General features: G+C 37.7%; 1 protein-coding gene across 2 annotated transcripts in view; it reads right to left on the reverse strand.

Moving 5' to 3' along the window:
* Positions 1 to 1,716: 1,716 nt before the first annotated feature.
* Positions 1,717 to 21,839, reverse strand: part of csgalnact1a (chondroitin sulfate N-acetylgalactosaminyltransferase 1a) — a 50,426-nt gene continuing 30,303 nt past the window's right edge. For both annotated transcript variants that reach the window (XM_038275050.1, XM_038275051.1), the window contains 5 exons: positions 17,428 to 17,529; positions 11,041 to 11,219; positions 10,203 to 10,297; positions 8,367 to 8,448; positions 1,717 to 2,156 (listed from right to left, as the gene is read on the reverse strand). In XM_038275050.1, coding sequence (XP_038130978.1) covers positions 1,870 to 2,156; positions 8,367 to 8,448; positions 10,203 to 10,297; positions 11,041 to 11,219; positions 17,428 to 17,529 — 745 coding nt within the window. In that variant the 3' untranslated portion in view covers positions 1,717 to 1,869. The remainder of the gene's footprint in view (positions 2,157 to 8,366; positions 8,449 to 10,202; positions 10,298 to 11,040; positions 11,220 to 17,427; positions 17,530 to 21,839) is intronic.

Raw genomic sequence — 21,839 nt, forward strand, 5'->3', positions numbered from 1 at the left:
CAATAACATAATCTTTTAATAATAAGCTTTTTACACATCACCCAACGGGTGAAAATAAAACTCAATTCAACTGAAAGGCCTAGATTATAAACCCAGATTTAACACACTCCAAGTTTGCCACAAATAAGATTAAAAATAATGAACAAGAAATAACATCTAAAACTTTACATTTACAGAACATAAATAAATAAAAGTAGTTGAAAAAAACACTGTAAATTTTACAAGAATTTTGACAAGACTTTAAAAGTCTGTCGCTGATTGTTCAACAGCATGCAATACAGTTTCATTCCACTAGGTGGCTCTGCTCACACACATATGGAGCTTAACCCTCAACTGTTCACCAACAACAGGCATTAGTCACATAAGGCACATATTTCAGATTTTTTAAATGTTCAAACAGCTGAAAATGGTTCTCAGACAAACACAGACATCTGCTAGAGAATATCTAATTCAGTTGTTTACAGCTGCTTATATACACTCATTATGGGCATTCATGTTCATTGGGGGCTTTGATGATTCTTTTCCAGAATATAAAGCATTAATGATTTAAAACTAGAGCTGGGTGCAAAGCTTGAGTTCACAGTGAACTTGTATCTTATCAAACATTTGCTTAAGGACTTGAATACATACATATACTACTGGCATTTTGATTATGTCAATTTCTAATCTGCAGATACTATATGCTTTTGCAGACGTTAGAAATATTTTGGTATAACTCTACTGAATATAAAACATCTCTTTTCTTCAGAAGCTTTTCAGCTTGTTTAAATTGGTTATTTTTCTGGTACCTTTTTGTTTTTTATAAAGTTGGGGCCAATCCAGGGGCTTACTTTAAACCAGCTTCAAAACTAGTTTTGGAGGTGCTTTTGGGATCACAGCTCTGCAACGACACCTAATTATTTCCAATATTCAACTGTTTCATCAAAACAGACCACCAAATGCCTTCTATGGAAGGGTTTTATAGTCAGAATGGATAAAAAAGTTGTTTGGCCATGATGACATGATGTTTTCAGACATAATCATGGTGTAAAAAAAAAAAAAAAAAAAAAAAAACGGTCAAGGATATTGGTTGGTGGTACATTATCAGGCCGCGGGTGTATATTGTGGGTAGAATAAAGGACCAGTCCTGTTCCCACAAGTCAATGATGATTAAAAGCTGGGTCCACACCATAAACAAAACTAAATATTTAAATAAAATCTACCAATTTCTGATAACTAGCCAAACTTATTCCAGAAGCTCGATAATGGCTACAAAATCTTGTGTGCCTGAAGTGTAACTTGTTAACAGGCGTTCAGAAAATAATCCAAAGAGCTGCATGTCTATTTATAACCATTAATAGATTGGAGAAAATGCCCCAAAAATTCAAACTTGCACATATTTGTGTTTTTTTTAAAGATATTTTAGTTGCAGATTGTATTAGTAGGCCACAACTAAAAATACATTCAAATTAAAAATGGAATGAATGCTATGTTAAATGGACCCATAGATGCATGTTTCAAAAAGATTTTTACTTCCTTCTAAAGAAACAAGACTATTAAATATATTCTTATATTAAATTGGAATGACACGTTATAAACTTTATTTTTGTAGCAGTGTTTCAGATTAAAGGGTTGACATCAATTAACTATATTTGCCAAAACCCAGTCAAGGAATTGCAAAAAAAAAAATAATAATAATAATTTTAGCTTAACACTTGGTTGCATTCTTCGTCTTGCAATGTCTCCCTTGTAACCTTGACTTTCTGCAGAGATAAAACTTAGCCTTGTGTCCGGTTCACAGAAAGACAGCCCATTATGCACCCTTACCAAGGTTCTATTAGGATTATAAAAAGCTACGATGAGCTGAGTTCGCCTGTCAGTAATTTAAATTCATGTCTTCTTAGGGTTTTGCTGTTTCTGCTTGCGGAGGTGAGCTTCGATCTCATGCCTGAAGAAGAGCATCCCCAGCTGGCCATGCGAGGCCTCATTCATGGCCTTGGACTGCATGCACATTCGATATTGGTCAGGAGGCAGCTCGTCAGCACAGTGCTTCTCGTGCCACAGGTGGAACAAGCCGCGCGACGGTGCTCTGACGACCAAAAGGCTGCTGTGGAGATACTTTCTGTAGAGGTGGACGTCTTCCCCACCCCAGCCTTTGATGTCAATGTCAAATCCTCCTGACAAAACAGACACGGTTGTCAGACAGCACGTCTTTTCATGATGCTAAAGTTTTTGTAGCATGGCTCACAGTTTAAGTGTCTTATTCGCTACCTAAAAATCAGAATGTTGCAGTTTGGTAAAATCTTTATCGTTAGATTTGTTATGTAGGCTGACAGGAAGGGTATGTTGAACTGACTGATGAGGCTCGTCTAAACCTGCAGCTTTCATGGTCATTAACCTCCTTTGGTTCAGTTTTGATTGTAATATCTGTCTACATCTACCTTTTCAAATTCAGGCTTCAGGGATAAACAAAAAAGAAAAGAGAAAAATCAAATCTGAAGAATTATTTGTTTGCCTAGTTTTCGCTCGTTGTGGGCTCAAAACAGAGAACATGTTTCAAGTGTTTGATTAGAAGAAAATCTCAAATTCTATTAAAAAAATATCCATAAACACTGACATTGATGCTATAGCGTCCTGAAATAAACACAGATCAAATTACAGCCAAAGAGAAAAATAAATATCACTAATAAATATTCCTAGCAGACCAAGGGTTGTATTGCAAGCACCTTTCCGGGATGTTAAGGTCACAGCGGAAAACATTTGTCTAAATGTACAAATCAGCATAATAAACACCTTTAACTCTGTTTGGTTGAGTTAATTTAAAACATGTAAGGAGGTTCTTGGTTGAAACTCTGACTGGTGGTCTTTTTGCAAAAAATGTTACATGTTATCCCCTTCCATGCGTGGGTTCTCCCCAGGTACTCCAGCTTCCTCACACAGTCAAAAGACATGACTGTTTGGTTAAGTGTTCTCTCTAAATCACCCTGAGATATTAATGTACGATTGCATGTTGCTTATCTGTGTTGTCTCTACAAGCATGCTTGGTGTGAGGGATTGCTGTCGAGTCAATGAGTCGATGCAATCAGCTTTGAACCAATCAGACTGCATCATCTGGTTGAATTGCCTCTGTAAAGTGCATTGAGATGACATGTGTTGTGAATTGGAGCTATATACATAAACTGAATTGAATTGTGTTATGTGTGATGGACTGATGAACCATACAGGGTTGATTTTCTTGCCACATTTTTACATATCTTGATATATAAACAAATATTTTTATCTAGAATCATTACCAATATTTAGATTTCATTTTAAATGTGACCCTACCCCCCCAGAAAAGCGTAAATAAAATAATCAATCTTATATGATTATTTTGGGAAAGACACCCTCGGAATAACGCGTGAGTACGAGAAATTGCTTAGGAAACTTGCAGATTATAGGAATCATCTACGTTTCAATTTAAGATGTAGACAGCAAGGTCTCATTCCCAACAGTCTAAGACTGAAGTCTACTATCAAAGGACACAGGGCAGAAGAGATTCTTAGGAATGCGCACAAAAAGCTGCTTAGTGAGAGGATTAGACAGACTCACTTCACAATTGAAGCTATCTCGCACAAAATAGATCAGATAAGGCAGAAGCTATCCAAACTTCTCCCCGAAACCTTGTTTGAAGAAGTTGCTATTTTGGTCAATAAAGCCAAGCTTTCACAACATCATAAAACAAAAGAAAGACAAAAAGCCAAATTCAAAAGATTACAACAGAAAGCAGCAATTAAACAAGAGAGCAACTTGACTCAGGAGGATAACATCAAGGTTGAAGACAAGTGGGTAAAAAACCTATCTAGCAGACCACTGACAAAACCAGAGATGGATGTACTGAGTAAAGGCCTGAATTTTGCCATTGCTCCACAAGAAGTACCCATTGTGGAACTGATCACGGCCACTGAATCGGCCATCAGGAACAACAACTTGGCTGAAACGGAGGCAGAGCAACTCAGAATGAAGGTAACAGCCACCCTGTCCAGCGCCAAACCACCTCCTTCCAACCTCACACCCCAGGAAAAGAAAGTCATAACATCCCTGAGCCAGGACCAAAGCATCACCATATTACCAGCAGACAAAGGAAGATGCACCGTAGTCCTCAACACCTCAGACTACCAAGACAAAATTATCACTCTCCTGAAGGACACTAATACGTATGAATCCTTGAAAAGAGATCCAACCAGCGGCTACAAAAAGAAAATAATAGACTATCTCAAACAACTTGAAAAAGACAAGGTAATTAACAGCACAGCCTATTTCAGATTATATCCAGGGGAGGAAATTCCATGCTTATATGGAGTTCCAAAAATTCACAAAGAAGGGGCACCACTCAGGCCCATCGTCAGCAGCATTAACTCAGTAACATACAACATTGCTAAACAGCTTACTAATATCTTAGCTCCCTTGGTGGGGAACACACCACATCACATAGAAAACTCCAAAGATTTTGCCAACAAAGCCAAACATTTAAGGATGGCTCCAGGAGAAACCCTGGTATCGTTTGATGTTACTTCACTTTTCACATGCATACCTATAACAGAGGCAGTGGAAACAGTCAGGACACGTCTTGAACAAGATAGTGATTTACACAACAGGACTAATTTCACTCCGGACCAGATCTGCACACTACTGGGCCTTTGTCTTTCCACAACCTATTTCAAATTCAGAGGTAATTTTTACAGACAGAAGCATGGCTGCGCAATGGGATCTCCAGTATCACCAATTGTAGCCAATCTTTACATGGAAGAAATGGAAAAGAGAGCTTTAGACACTTTCAATGGAATACCACCAAGCCACTGGTTTAGATACGTGGATGACACTTTCGTCAAAATCCAACTAGAGGAAGTGGAAGCTTTCACCAAACACATCAACTCTGTTGACCGTAACATCAAATTCACCAGAGAGGATGCCAAGGACAACAAACTACCCTTTCTGGACTGTCTGGTGAGCATGGAAGGAGATGGAAGCCTAAACATTGAAGTGTATAGGAAACCTACTCACACAGACCAGTATCTTCTTTTTGACTCACACCACCCACTGGAACACAAACTCTCAGTCATCAGAACCTTACAACACCGGGCAGAACATGTCCCTACTAAAACAGATGGCAAGCAAAAAGAACAGAAACACATCAAAGATGCTCTCCGAAACTGTGGATATCCAAACTGGGCTTTTATCAAATCAGCAAGGAAATCCAAAAGACACGCAACAGAAGACAGCGATGGGAAAATTAAACGCAAAAACATCACAATCCCTTATGTTGCTGGAGTGTCTGAAAAGCTCAAGAGGATTTTCTCCAAACACAAGATCCCAGTACATTTCAAGCCAAACCAAACCCTTAAACAGAGGCTAGTGCATCCTAAAGATAAAACCCCCAGACCGAATATGAGCGGAGTGGTATATGCTGTTCAGTGCAGCGAGGAATGCTCTGATCTTTATGTCGGCGAAACAAAACAACCTCTCCACAGACGCATGGCCCAACACAGAAGAGCGGCCGCCTCTGGACAAGACTCCGCAGTACACCTACACCTTGTGGACAAAGGACATTCTTTTGAGGACCAGAATGTCTATATTCTGGATAAAGAAAATAGGTGGTTTGACAGGGGCGTGAAGGAAGCCATCGTGAAGGAAGCCATCTATGTTTAGAGAAAAAACAACTTTAAACAGAGGTGGTGGACTCAGATTCCAGCTTCCAAAAACATACAATTCATCATAGACATGATCCCTTCCAGATATCACCAAACCCCCCACCCCATCACAGAGGAACGAGGGACCTACCCGCCCCAGCCGGTGAACAATACCTCCTTAACGACCAACCCTTAACAATCATAGACAGGTTTCAGGTATTACAGGAGACAATTCCCCCCCCCTTAATGGCAATCCCCCCTTTAACGACCGACCCCTAGAATCATAGACAGGTTCAGATATTACAGGCTAACGATGGAACTAACGACCCATTCATCGGTTACCATTGCATGTTTCCAAGCGACACAAGGCGTTGCCTATATAAGACTCAAACTCACTGCGGATCCAGACATTTGAATTGAGAAAGCTTCCTGGAGAGGTGGCGAAACGTCTTCAAATCTTGAAAACCAAGTCCAGTGGATATTTTTTGAATTTTTACGGAATTATATGATTATCATTTTCAAGGCAAAAAAGGATACCCATTGAAAAGCATGATCATAAAGCTGTATAGACCATTGGTTCTTGTAGAAGATTCAAGAGGAACAATAGATACCATTGCCTGTAAAATGATAATGAATAATTCATTATAAAGTGTAGCCACCCGGTCTGGAGCATAAAGGTGTGTTAAATAAAATGCCAGTGTGGAAAGAAAACAGAACTGACTTTACAGAAGCGTTTGTTGTTTATTAATCTTTTTCTAAGTGATCAGAGCTACTTAATTCTACACTGAGGAAGGTCATTTAAAAGCAAAAACCCAAGAGTTAATATTTAAATTCACCTCCATGTTAGACAACTCAAAGAGAACAAGAACAAAACTCCAAAAACATCTCAGACTTAACAGGCATATTGTATATTAAATTGTAGAAACATGCCTGTAATGTATTGCTTATTTGAAGTCATGCTAGGAACAAAACCTATTGCTAGTAAAAACGAGTTTGCAGCAATTTGTATCCTGCAAGACCTGTGAAATAATACAATTTAGAGATGAGACTGAAGAAGTCTTGGTATATCAGCACCAACACCTCAAACTGACTGTCAAACAGAGTGCTAGAGGGGTGAAGATGTGGGCTTATTTTAGAGCCGTAGTACCTGGGTTTCCTCCAGTCACTGCCTCAGCAATGAGCCCCCTTAATCATATCAGCTAAAGGCTAAACAATCCAGGTTGTCAGAAGGTACATGTTCAATAAAACTCTATCTGCCCTTCTCTCTGTCCATCTATCTGTCCGTCTGTCTATCAATTGTCTTTACAAATGAAGCTAACTGAGGGGTGATTGTGCCTATCTCCTGTGGTAACAGGTAGGGTACCCTCTGAACAGGTTTCCAGTCCATCACAAGGCAAACAACCAGGATGATTCACACATTTAGAATTATTACCCAAAGTGATCCTGACTATAGTAAGACACGGGAATACTATCAGACACAAAACAAATGCATAGGGAGAAAATGCTAACTCCAAGCAAAATCACATGGCTGGGATCCAAACGCAAATATAGTTTCCCCAGAAACAAGTTTTAAAATTTCTATTTTAGCTTCATCTTTATTAAAGAAATACTACAAGGAAATTGTTACAAAAAACCCTTAGAAATTTGAGCACTGTTAATAATTCAAATTCTTCTTCATGTAATTATGTACTAAGTAAGTAATTACTTAGAACATAATTACATGAAGAAGAATAAATATAGTAATTAAATATCAAGTAGACAGGGTTTACCTTTCAGGATCTGGACATCTTTTGGAGTTTTAGGGAGAAATTGAAAACTTTAATATAAAGTATTAAACGTGTGAATGAATAAAAATGTCATGATTTCAGCTCAAGGTGAGGATATCATATTTTTCCTTTTTTACAGCTGAACAAGAGAGGATTCTGCCTGCTGTAGCTAGAAATAAGAGTTTTCACAGAGCTTCAACAGTTTTGATGAAAGGATGCCTGACTGCTTTCTGCAAAAGGCATTTTAGGTTATCATGGCTTGATGAGTGAACATCTGTATAGATATTACTCTACAATTACTGAACAATGTGAATAATGTAGTTTACCTTAACGGCTCAGTTGGAACCTCCTGTATTTCACAGGGAACTTTTCTCTGATGAAGGCATTTAAGGAGCTGTGCTTTGCAGTCTAAAAGTGTGAAGAAAGAATGTGTTGCATGCCTATTTGTGTTTATTCGTGTGTCTATTTATGCCTAAGAAAGCTGTTTTAATTAAATTTAAACCAAAATCATTGAAAGCACATGTCCACTCTTTATTTAATCAATCTATACATGAGTTCATTTTACTGACTTTAATTTGATTCTAAGTTCAGAAGATCCACATGAACAATTAAGTAGAGCTGTTACTGTTGGCCTAATCTATATACATATAGGGCTACATTAGTGGATATGGAGAGATTATTGCTGCTCAGTTATATCTTGCAGGGTAATAGAATAAAGCCTTCACCCTGTAGTGAATAGTAATGCAATCTTAGTTCTTCTGTTTTCCATGTCTGTTATGCATCGGCCCCATTAGGACACCAGAGAGGATATTACTTCTGCATCTGATGAGGCCGTTTTTATGTCACGCCTCCACAAAGAAAATCAAACCCTGAGGAGAAACTGATTATAAATTCCTGGAGTCATTGTGAATATGGCACGACTTCAGTATAAATTCTCTTGTGCAAACCTCACCGATGTTGATGAAGTCAGACCTGTATTGACAGGTCATACCGAAACCGAAATCCCTCCAGAAGCCTGTGTCTTTCTTCATCACCTACAGTAAGAAGAGCAAAAATATACTGAAATATCCACACACACATAGTCGGATTTTTAGATCTATCTACAGGTGCTGGTCATAAAATTAGAATATCATGAAAAAGTAGATTGATTTCAGTAATTCCATTTAAAAAGTGAAACTTGTATATTATATTCATACATTACATACAAACTCATATATTTCAGATGTTTATTTTGTTTAATTTTGATGATTACAAATGACAACAAATGAAAATCTCAAATTCATCATATCAGAAAATTAGAATATTACTGAAGACCAATAAAAACAAAGGATTTATAGAAATGTTGGCCAACTGAAAAGTATGAACATGAAAAGTATGAGCATGTACAGCACTCAGTATTTAGTTGGGCCTCCTTTGGCCTGTATTACTGCAGCAATGCGGCGTGGCATGGAGTCGATCAGTCTGTGGCACTGCTCCGGTGTTATGATAGCCCAGGTTGCTCTAATAGTGGCTTTTAGCTCTTCTGAATTGTTGGGTCTGGTGTATTGCATCTTCTTCTTCACAATACCCCATAGATTTTCTATGGGGTTAAGGTCAGGAGAGTTTGCTGGCCAATTAAGAACAGGGATACCATGGTCCTTCAACCAGGTACTGGTAGCTTTGGCACTGTGTGCAGGTGCCAAGTCCTGTTGGAAAATGAAATCTGCATCTCCAAAAAGTTGGTCAGCTGCAGGAAGCATGAAGTGCTCTAAAACTTCCTGGTATGGCTGCGTTGACCCTGGACCTCAGAAAACACAATGGACCAACACCAGCAGATGACATGGCACCCCAAACCATCACTGACTGTGGAAACTTTACACTGGACTTCAAGCAACGTGGATGAAGTGCCTCTCTTCTTTTCCTCCAGACTCTGGGACCTTGATTTCCAAAGGAAATGCAAAATTTACTTTCATCAGAGAACATGACTTTGGACCACTCACCAGCAGTCCAGTCCTGTTTCTCTTTAGCCCAGGCAAGACGCTTCTGACGCTGTCTGTGGTTCAAGAGTGGCTTGACACAAGGAATGCGACAGCAGAAACCCATGTCTTTCATACGTCTGTGTGTGGTGGTTCTTGAAGCACTCACTCCAGCTGCAGTCCACTCTTTGTGAATCTCCCCCACATTTTTGAAGGGGTTTTGTTTCACAATCCTCTCCAGGGTGCGGTTATCTCTCTTGCTTGTACACTTTTTTCGACCACATCTTTTCCTTCCCTTCGCCTCTCTATTAATGTGCTTGGACACTGAGCTCTGTGAACAGCCAGCCTCTTTAGCGATGACCTTTTGTGTCTTGCCCTCCTTGTGCAAGGTGTCGATGGTCGTCTTTTGGACAACTGTCAAGTCAGCAGTCTTCCCCATGATTGTGTAGCCTATAGAACTAGACTGAAAGACCATTTAAAGGCTTTTGCAGGTGGTTTGAGTTAATTAGCTGATTAGAGTGTGGCACCAGGGGCCATCAATTTTGAACCTTTTCACAATATTCTAATTTTCTGATATGATGAATTTGAGATTTTCATTTGTTGTCATTTGTAATCATCAAAATTAAACAAAATAAACATCTGAAATATATGAGTTTGTATGTAATGTATGAATATAATATACAAGTTTCACTTTTTAAATGGAATTACTGAAATCAATCTACTTTTTCATGATATTCTAATTTTATGACCAGCACCTGTACATGAGGGTAAATGTTTTGTTTTTTAAATTGTCAGATAAATGCAAAACTATGGATCAGGTTGCCAAGTTTTACCAATTGCTGCTCCACAGGAGGGATGTGCTCAGGACTTCCATAAATCAGGGTGGGGTTGTACTGGCTGAATAGCACAGGGTAGAAGACCTTTTTACCTGCAGGGAAAAAGCAGTATTTGACACTTAGTGATCTTAATGATAATTGAAAGACTTAGAGTCTCAGCAATCATTTTACTGGAAGAAACTACCAGTGTTTTTGGTTAAAGTAGGAAGTACTTGTATTGGTCGATGGAAATCCAACTTTATGTGCCAATAGATCCTTTATTAGTACTGGGAATACTGGGAACTTTAATTTAAAACCCTACAACACTTTTTTTTTCTTTTTTTTTTTTTAAGATATCTGCAGCTTGGTTAGCCTGTTTTAAAACACCCCCTCAGGCCCAGAGTGAATCCCTACACCAAACCCAGATCAGATCCAAGTTACATAATTCTATTCTATGCTCCCCAAGCTAACTAAAAAAACTGATAACTTCTTTGAGCTGTTTAGTCAGGTGTAGTTGCATTTTACTTATTTCAAATTTCAAAAAATAAGGGTTTAGAAAGTAAAAAGCACCTTATGCCTTCTATAAAGTAAGGTAGAATGTCTGTTATTCAATGGGCCATTCAAGTATAAGGTTGTTTTTTTTTTTTTTTTCTATAGTTTTCTGCTGTAATACAGTCTTTCTATTTTCTCATACATCATCAGTGTTTTACATCCACCTTTTACTGAATTATTTTAAACTACAGTTAGAAAAAAGTAAAGTCCAAAAATGGTTATTTTTAGGTAATCAAATACATCAACATGCAGCCAGTTCACCAATGTGCAAGTAGCCTATTGCAGAGTTTGCGCGATGTCTCACCAGGCTGCGCGTTGAGTCGACAGGTGTTGAGGAAGTCAGCTGTGAAGTAGATGTCCACGTCGCAGAAAAAAAGCAGCACGTTGCCTCCCTTCCAAGCCCTGGCCCCAACGTCCAAACCCCGTCCCCGGGAAAATTCCTCGTCCAGCTGCAGCAGTGTGTAGTTCTTGAAATTGACCTCCCTTTAAATGTACACAGAGCATGCAGGCCGTTAGAGAGGGACACATTTTCCCATAGAGCTAGATCTTGATTTAAACTGCAACTAAACACAAAACTTTCTTTATCTGTATCTATGATAACCTAAAAAGAAAAAGAACTCAAATGGAACAAATATTTAAATACAACCTTAGATAGTATATATACAACAAATGTAAAAAAAGAAGAAAATCTTCCACAAGTTAACAAAAAAAAAAAAAAAAACAACCTAGAGAGTTATCTCCCAGGTTTAGACCAAGACAACTTAAGAGGAGTCACAAACTCAGACAACAGGAAAACATCACTTCTTGTCTCTGTGGGTTTTCATTGCATGTAAAGAGAAACAGCTGGATCCAGATGTGCACAGCTTTGGCTCTTTGCTTTGATCATAACATTTCACACTGTTAGTCACTAATCCTTTGCTCAAACGTGCGCCCACACAGCAGACCACTCAGGAACAAATCGTTTTCACATAAGAGGGACTGAGGCTTCCATGTCTGTTTCAAACAAACAGAAAAAACATGATTTTTTGATACAACTAGCAAATAAAACACATGGAAGAAAAGTAGCAAGAAGCAGCTACTGTGATTATTTGGAGGAATTCAGTTTGACAAGTAGTTTCCTTCCTTCAGGCAACTTGACTCACTTGCTGAGTGTCAACCCTCTGATAAGCACAGGCTTTAAGGTCTGTGAATGATGCGTATTAGCGTTTGTTTTCCTCACCCTAATGTATAAACACCTTTGACTCACTCTAATCTGTTCAGCCTCTTACATAAAAACACCAGTGAAACCTTCTGATAGAAAATGCCTCTGAGTCTAAATGAACCACATATTGAAAATAAAAGCACCTTGTTTGACTCAGAGCAACAGTTTCAACGAAGGCTGGTAAAAACACCTTTGTCACATTCCAAAAATATCTCATGACTTCGAAGTTAAAGACGCGTGATCTCCACATGTAACTACATGTCTGTGTGTGGTTTTGTGCAGTCAGGCAAAGCTGTCGAAGCACAGAGAGCAGCGTCCTTGTCTGTCAGCGGAGCACGAATCCAAACAATCTGAGTGTCTGCAGAGTCCAAAGAGAGGAAGTCTGGGCAGCTGCCACTAAACCGTCCACAGATGGCAGAGGCAGAACAACCACTCTGCTTGTTTGAAGCAGCTTTAATGAACACCAGCTACGCTCAAGTGTTGATTCGGTTTCAGGTTTAATGTTTCAGGAACTAAGAGATCAACTAAACCTGTAAACTATTTAGGAGAAACACATTAGAGGATTTGGCAGGATTGTGGTCCATTGTAATAGTATTTATATTGCCTGAACTTTTTCACAATTAGTAACCAAAAACTTTTGATTAAACAACACAAAATAGTGCATATGATCATTCAGCTACTGAATGGTGAACCTTTACCTCAGACTTCTGAAGCTTCTGTCATGTTTTCTTCCATTTATCTTAATCCATCAAGATTCTCCTAATTATTATTAGGAGAACTTGTGCATGTGTTACTCATATTTTAGGATCATAACATTAGGGCTGTGGGTGTACATTACCCGTCTACAAGGGTGAGAACAATAAAGAAGCATTCAGGTCAAACCACTGCCTCCCTTCAGCTTTTTGTCTCAACACTGGGAACGGCATATTTGGAGATTTGCATAATGTCATCCGGAGGTGTGTGGGGGTTTATTCGTGCTTTAGAAAGAATATTCTTCAAACAATGGCTCTGACGCTCTGATTTACTTTTTTCCCCCTTTGGTTTTCACCTATCGTTCGCATATAAATATAGTTATGATGCAAGAGGGACAGACGTGACAATTAATCCACTGAATCATAAAGATGTACCTCCTTCATAAATACTTTCACCATAAATCAGTTTGCAAACAGTCTAAGCAAGCACAAAATGCATCAAGTAGCTTAAAAAGATAAAAAGTTTTGGGACTTTGGACGACTCCACCCTAACAAGCTTTACACCAAGCAAAAATAATAGTTTCCTATCCATATTTACAGTTCATAGTCAATGATAGTCTTTCCCTTTTTGAATAAGACTGAAAAATCCATTGCATTTATAAACTAGGTGTTGGAAGCTATATTTAAGCAGAATATATAATAAAAAAATGTTGAGTGAACAGGAAGTCAGTGATACGCCTCTAAAATCCTATTTTTTGGGGGGGTTGCTTTCAGTGGTTTGATCTTTTGTCACCCACACACATCACCACACCCCTCTTCTTGGTCCAAAATATTCCTTTTAATTACTGCAAGCAGGATGGTCTGTAACTAGATGCAGATGAGTCTGTGTCCTTATGAAGCCTTTTAAAAGCCTACCCAAATGTGTGTCAGCTGCAGGTTTGATCCTGTTAGCGGTGCTTAGAACGGAGAAGGATACTGTCTGCTAACTACGATGCTTGTTGAATCAACAGTCTAATGTAATCCCCAAATCTATGGCTTCTGTTTCTGTTCACCTCTGTTAGAAACCAAGAAGCCTGCATCATTTCTAGTAACGTATATAGATAGTGGTATCTTTTTAAATTGGAATCTCAGTTGGAATCTATTTGGCAAAAGTAAAAAAAAAAAAAAAAAGTTTAATAACTATTGAGTCCATCATCTTTTTTATTTCATACCTCAAATCTTTTTACAATCAATGCTTTAGCATTCAGCTAGTGACCAAAATGAGGAAATCAACCATTCAAGTCTTCAATGCTTATTATTTTATACACAAAAAAAGGGGTCATGAAAGTGATAATTATGTGACGGGTGAATTAACGGCACAGAGGAGGATCTGTGCACTCTCACACTATCAGTAATGTAGTGGCGGAGCAGGTGAAATGCAAAAAAAAAACAAAAAAAACAAAAACAGACAGCAACAAAGAGGTGAGTTTACTCCAGCAACTTTCTGAAAAGGATACATTTATAGGAATAGCTTTACTGCAACATATTTCTACTTTTAATTAGATATAATATTTTGTAGCCACACATTCCTCACTACTCTATGCAGTTCTGGATATTTAAGGGAATAAAGGAGAAGCATGTTTCAACCAGTATTGCACCAGACATAACACACACCCACACGCTTTGTGAAAAAGCGGGATTCCTGTTCCTGATCCTTTACTTTATATCTGCTGAGCCTTATGTAGGCCTACCATTTGGAGGTCAAATTTATAAACCATTGTACATATTGTCAAATCTAAAAAAAATTCAAAACATGCATTCTGGTGAGGCTACTTTATCAGATTCAGAGTAAAAATAACCACATTAAGGCATGTGTAAAATAATTGGTAACTTAGCCTGTTTTCTGATGCAATATTCTACACTCTATATTCAAATGTCCCTTTTTCATTAGTTGAAAGTATACAACCATAAATAATTTATAATTTCTGTCTGCTCACCTTCTAAGTGGGGACTCTGTGAATTATTCTTCATTAATAAAAGAGCGATAACGCTCCCCAACGTTACCTAGATTATGTCATTGAAGTTACAATTTTTGTTACTCTTTTTATTGCACTTTTAACTTTTAACAACATATAACCATAAGGCTTAGCTGTGGATATGTTTGTGCAGAAAAGTCTGCAAATTCTTTAATCACCATGTGATGACTGATGTCATCTCCCCCTGCATCACCATGGATATAAAATTATTCAGGTTTTATTGTTTGTCTACTCTTTTGTGTAGGTGCTCTTCCTCTGAACAGTTATGTAAAAAGACCAAATTACCTGGCACTTTTGAAAGCTAGATAATCAGCAGTCCACACATGTAATGGAGGGGTAAATGCAAGCTGGCTGAGGCCTTAGGCAAAAAAGCTACTCTAGGTAAAGATGGCAAGTAATTTGTTCAGTGCATCTGCAAAAGAACTGAGAAGGAGCATAAAAACTGTGCAGCTCTGATTTGTATGCAATGAAATGCTTTCATTGGGATCCTGTTAGTACATCCGGTTTAACATGTTAATTTGTTCTTTGGGTCTTTTTAATGCATCTGAGACTGAATGAAATGCCACACTTGATAAAGGGCAAATTGTTAAAGGGGACAAAATTATAGAAATTTTCAGATAAAATAAGTCACCATGTGATGACATCAAGCTTCCCACATTTTTTTTATGAATAAATCCTTATTTTTATATTTTTCATCCTTTGCAATTCATGTTTTTTTCATCCATGTTAGCTATGCTCTCCAGTCTTATCTCATCTAAGCTCCTTTTACACCCCCCCCCCCCCGTCAGCTCTTCTTTGTGTCTAAAACACTGAAATTATTTATATGTATTGACCCGTATCTAGTTAGATTAGATCATTCTCAGTTCTCACTCCTTTCCATGCCATCTCATTGCCTTTTCAACCTTACTTTTATACCATTTTATATCTCTATTCTAATCCACTTAGGGTGCATAAACTCAGAGGACCCCCAGTGAATGGGTTTGAGTCTTTGAAGTGTGGATTTCAAAGCGTTTTATTTGAAAAATACAGCTTCAGATCTAGGCTAATTATAAAACGCATCCCTAGTGTCTGGCAGCAAAAGGTTAGAAAGAGAGAATCAAACTTATATTAGGTTCACATGAGATTTCTTGATGTTTAGAGTTGCATTTTTGAATTGAGACAAAGGACACTGGTGATTTTTATTGGGTAAAAATCCAGCTTGCTCAATGATATTTGTAAAAAGGAAAACCCAAAAGCGGTTTAAGCTGAGTAGAATACTATGGAAAAGCTTTGCAGAAACTGATCTCTATCTCTAACGATGTTAAAAAGCTGCAGATACAATGATCTTGGGGAAAGAAGTTTTGTTCATGCATTTATATTTGAAGTTGTTTTATTCATCTCAAAGGATTTTTAAGAAATTCTGCTTAAATGTGAAAGAAAAAAATGCAAAAGTGCTAATTTCGTACGATATCATTTTCATTTCTCTTTTGCTTTATTTCCCAAAAAAAGCGCAACATTTTCTACCCTTTAACCTTTTGTCATCATTTAAAAAAAATAAAAACATCTTTTGGAAAACTTTCTAGCAGTGAAACTTGAAAGCAGGGTTAGCTTGAATATTAGGAACACAACCCATATATCTTTTTAGGGTATTTTGCATAATGCTTTGGCTGATTTTTAATTAAAACCCTAAAGAATAGAAACAATCAGTAAAGTCAGTAAAACGATTAGATTTAAAATAAGCATTTAAAAGAATCTTATAGGATTTTTTTGTTAAAGAAAATGTGGATTTTTTCTTTACAAAAGGTTCCAATTGGACACTTGCACACATTTGCATTAGAGAAAAAAACAATTAATTCAACAACCTGCAACAAAAGAACAAAATGTTGAAGTTAATTCAGCTGTTTTAAACAATAATTGATTAAAAAGTGTCGTAGCTGTGTGTTAACCGATTCACATGCTGTTTCTTAAGAAACTCCTTTGCAGTCTGTGAATGTATTCCACGCTTCTGTTTAGCAGAAGACAAAAACCAAAAGTGGATTAAACCTCTAGAAATAATTATGATTTATTTTAGAATGGTTAAGCCACGTTAAAGGAAAACAGGAAAGAGTTGATTACATGGCGAGACTCACACCCTCCTGAGTCAAATTATACTCCAAAGGAATCCTAAACACCTACAGAGCAGAACGCTTCCTCTATTTGGGTCTCAGTACTTGATTTAAAACAACTTTTCAGAGAGCGCTTCAACATTTTATGCAAGGGTTTTCTTTTGGTCATGATAAAATGTGCAACTCTAACCGCTTTTATAAATCACAGACAGGGAAACAATAAGACTTTGTGTAATACTGGAGATGGTCCGACTGCTTCAAGGCCACAAACCAACAGTGGCAGTGAAAATCGCCATGATCACCATAGAAACACTGTTACTTCAACTCACAGTAGACCTGACTCCTGATCAGCCAACACCAACTGTCTACTAGGGTGGTGCGTGTGTGTCTGTGTAATTCAGTGCAAAGAGGACTGAGTGATTGAAGGATGATCGCAGGCATGTTGTAAATTATCAGTGCTGGCTGGAATCTCTCCAGCCTTCCTGAACGGGTGGCACGCTGTTCCATTACTCATTGGATACACAAGTGGCTGTAGCAGGAGCGGAGCCAGGAGGGGTGTGTATGTTTTTGAATGTGTGTGTCATGACAGGAAGAAAGATTACAGAGAGTGAAGAGGAGATGATTCTGGTTACATGTGTGAAAATTGCCACAAAAAAAAAAAACACCTTTTCAAACCTTTCATGTAATTCAAAGACTCACCGAGATATGTTCTCCAGAGTGCTTCGAACTTCACTCATCTGTTCTTTCCCAAAATACACCACTGTCAGATGTACGCGGCCGTCCTGACGCACACAGACTTCCCTGCACACAAAGGATGGGACATTAAGGATAAAAAGGGAACGGGGTGACAGAAAGGAAGAGAACCAGGGTGGCACAACAGTTTTTATACGAAGCCTCAAGTTTTTATTGCTGCCAGGAAAACAGTACTAAACCAGCCTCTGTACTGTGCTGCAGTCAGGCAGGGGATTCAGCATTGAGGTATAGCAAGACTTTACATGGTTATCTGTCTATATTCCTCCTACAAGTGTATGTTTTTTTTTATTTAGGCCAGAGAAAAAGTCACATTTCTAGAATATTCTCAGGCTGTTTGAAGCCTAACACAGCTCTGTCCTTCCCCTGCTTGATGCTGCTGCATGCTACCAGTCATTTGACTAAATAAATGCTGGTACCCCTTTCATAAAACTACTAAATATCTCTGTTTACTTAAAAAAAACACAGACATTTATGTGCAGATACAGAAGAACCCCTATTCAGTACTTTCTCTACAGTGATACGACTTTAAAATGACTTTCTCTCTCTCCCTGAGAGAAAACCACAACTAAGAAGTTATTCTTGTGTTACTTTAACTATTGCAGAAGAGCAAAAATGGCTTAAATAATCAGTGCAAAAACTATTTCAAAAGTACTTATCACAATTTATAACATCGTTTTAGTATTTTTCAAATTTATTTTGTGGTAGTTTAGTATCACTAACAATATTGTTCATCTTTTTTGTTTCATGTAGAGCAAAAAAAAAAATCATATTTAATTGTTTTGTTTTGATATTCTGAGTAAAATAAATTGTTTTAACAGAAGTTTTACAAACTGGGAGAATCTCACAGCAGCTTAAGCATATTAATAAAATAAAAGGACTATTAATACTTCATAACGCTTTGGTTTCTGTTAGCAGTAGGGACTGTTAGGAAACATTGAGAAAATATCTGGACTAAGCCAGATGAGACCAGCGTTCCCAGAAAATGCTATAATGCAACACCAGGCTACCCACATTTATTTGATGACCAGTTCACACACACACATTATGTAAGGTCTCTGCACTATTACATTGAATCTGTGTGCAGAAAGTCAAGCCAGTTCCTAACTCTACTGTTAATTTGATGACTGATATGCACACAGCCATTATCCTAGCTCCAGCAGATTTAATGCACAACACGCAGGCAGAGGGAAATTCGCTGCCATCTGAGCATGTTTGATGCAACATTTAACATCTCATGCGCATTAAGCCTCTAAATAAGAAAGCAGACGGTAAAAAAAGCAACTCATCTGTTTCAGACTGGCTCCAGGAAGTGGGAAGGAAGACCTCACAGCCTTCAATGATAAATCTACAATGGCACTCCCAAGATTAAAATGGAGGAATGTCCTAAACAGTAATCTCATAGCTGATATACATGAAAAAAATAAATTTGAAATCAATCAAATATATTTTGCAAGTTAAACTATATAGAGAAATTGTTAACATTGTTTAGACTTAAGGTCAAAGCCATGAAGGAATGGAGATTGATGATATAGTACCATGCTGTCTGTTTATGGAGCCTGCTAGCTACAAAATGATATGCATCTTAATAAAAAGTCACCTGACTTTTTTATTTCTAACTTTATAAAATGGAGCCTAGGTGGAAGTTCAACTAAAGAAACCCATTGTCTCCTACATCCACCTGCAACACAGCCAATCAGCTTTGAACCACACCTCCACGAAAGCCAATCGGCATCCAAAGTTCATCTTAAAAGGCCCCCGATATGCTCTTGTCTGCTCCTGTGTGCAGGCAGTGGATTCACTGTGTGACTTTATTCAGATGACACAATTTTAACCCACCTCCAGCCCCTCCTCCTACGTCGTAGCTAAAGCTTCATCAGAGTGTCATTCCTCCTGGACCTTTACTGCGTTCCCTGTCTCATTTCAAATGGTCCGGCAGAAGACTGCCATGTTGAGCCTGGTTCTGCCAGAGGTTTCTTCTCAACGGGGAGTTTTTCCTCTCCACTGTTGCTTCATGCTTGCTTATCATGGACAGGTTCTCTCAACCTGTGCTATCCAAACTTGACTTCCATCTTCCAGGTCCCTGAGTGAAGCTCTAGTATCAGCTCACACAGTCCACTGGATCTCCCCATAAAGCTCAGCATACCGTCTCGCTAACCAGCAGTCTACAGACTGACCAACTTCATCTATCTACACTCCACTACCAGTTTCAGACCTGGGGGGTAACAGCTATATTCTTTGCTCCCGTTCATGCAAATCTATCAAAATTAAGCACTATGTTTCCTGCCGAGGTCTGAGCGCCAAAGACAAAGTAATTGTATCAATAAATTTCTCCTAATTGTCTTTTCTCTTCATTTGAGTTTTTAAGATTGAACTAATTGACAAACGTTTATCGGCAAGATTGTCAGAAATACTCAACAAAAATCGAAAAAAGGAGATGCAGTAATAGAATTAGGAGAATGACTAGTTTATGCTCAGGACTTTAGTGTGGTTTGGAAGTGATAGCATGCATGGTGTATGAGAAAAAAACCCAACAACAATTACAACCATTTCAAAAAGTATGGGTGGTAACTCAAAATGGTTGGTAGTTACTCTTCCAGGGAGTGTCTTTTATATTTAGAAATCATTTTCTTAAATAATTTCATTCATTCAGAAATATATATATTTCTTATATATATACATATAAGAAATTCCAGACCATTAAAAAAGCCCATACCAAATAGGGATGGATGATAAATCTGTGTGGGAAAAACTCAATTACAAACAAAGCTTTAATACAAACCGATGTCAAATAATGTGCAGCGGTCTACAATATGTCAAACCAAACATGCCCAAATGTTTAAATTCTTATGCGTGTTTCCAACGTTAAAATTTTAAAGGATCGAAAATGAATTAAGGTTTAAGGGATATCTATGTTTTTGATTTTGAACCTAACTGTTTTAAATGCTGTCTGACTTAAAAACTGTAAACCAGCTTTTCAGTTTTAGCTACCACTGAATAGCACGTCACAATACAGAATTCACACACTAAAAAAAATAATGCAACCAATTTTGACATTTACTTAATCATATTTAGTTACTTTAACAGAATTGTTTTTAATTGTGTTAAAGTAACTAAATATGATTAATTAAATGCCAAAAACATTTGCATTATTTTTAATGCACCGACAGGGTTCATTTGGTTTAATTTTGCAAGATCTCATCACACCCCTAATGTGTAAGTCACTTACAGGTTGCACCACTAATTCTTTGTGGAAGTTCTCATTAAGGTAGGGATAATTGAGCTGTTTTCAGTACCAGTGAAGTGTTGCACTCAGAAATCTGAACTCATTCCAATATACTGTAAGATGCTGGAAATAATTAATGTTGCCTCTTTTTAACTGCAAACCCCTGTTCTAGCACAATCACTTTCTCACATGATGAGATGTCACTTCTGCTATGAATAAAAAATAATCAATGAATATGAAATGAGATTTGTTAATTATGGATCTTAAGGAGAAACTGTAATCTGTTAGAAATGATGGTATACAAAGCCAGAGGTTCACAACTAAAATACTCAAATTAGGAACCCTCACATTTAATAAATATCAGATAATTATAATTTTTTTGGTATATTTTAGGCTAATGAAACATTTCCTACTACTTTAAAAATATTAATTTATACAGTGTTCCAGGCTTTCCTCTGATATACACAAAGACAAAATATAAGCCAAAAGAGATTTGGTGGAGGTGCCTGCAGGTATCTGATGAATACAAGTTAAAAATAACACATCAAGCTGCAGATCATTCAGCTTTCCTACAAGGCATCCAGGTGGGCTCACAAAAACTCCCCAGAAGCATATATGGAAAATAAATTCTCATAAACCTCACATAGATAACATTTTATTTCCAGTTTAAAGAGTTATAATGCTTTTCAATCTTTATGAGTATTTGTATCTATTTTTTTATTTTTTTTTGTAGGTATCTGATGGCTTTACTCTTGTGGACAGACCTGCAGACCAAAAGTGCAGGGGGGGATTTTCATAATATTTCAAGTTATTTGAGTTGAACTTGTACATTTTGCACAAAGATGCCTCCATTATCTCTGGTCCTAGTGTTACTGCAAAAAAAATATTGTGACATTTGTAGCCCTGGTATAAGACTTGCCTGTGTGTAGTGGCTCTCAGTGCAATGACTCCACCCTCAATCCTCTCCTAAGCATACCAATAAATACCTTTTTGATTTTTCCAAACATGCACACATGCTGTGACACAGGCTGCCTCCCCTACAGCACTTTTATGAGGGAAAAACGTTTGCTCAGCTACAGCAAGCCTTTCAAGTAAGTACATTTTTGCCATGCTGTATATCAACCACTGTAGGTCT

The sequence above is a fragment of the Cyprinodon tularosa genome, unplaced genomic scaffold (genome assembly GCF_016077235.1).
Source record: "Cyprinodon tularosa strain WSP-4 unplaced genomic scaffold, ASM1607723v1 ctg94, whole genome shotgun sequence".
Taxonomy (NCBI): domain Eukaryota; kingdom Metazoa; phylum Chordata; class Actinopteri; order Cyprinodontiformes; family Cyprinodontidae; genus Cyprinodon; species Cyprinodon tularosa.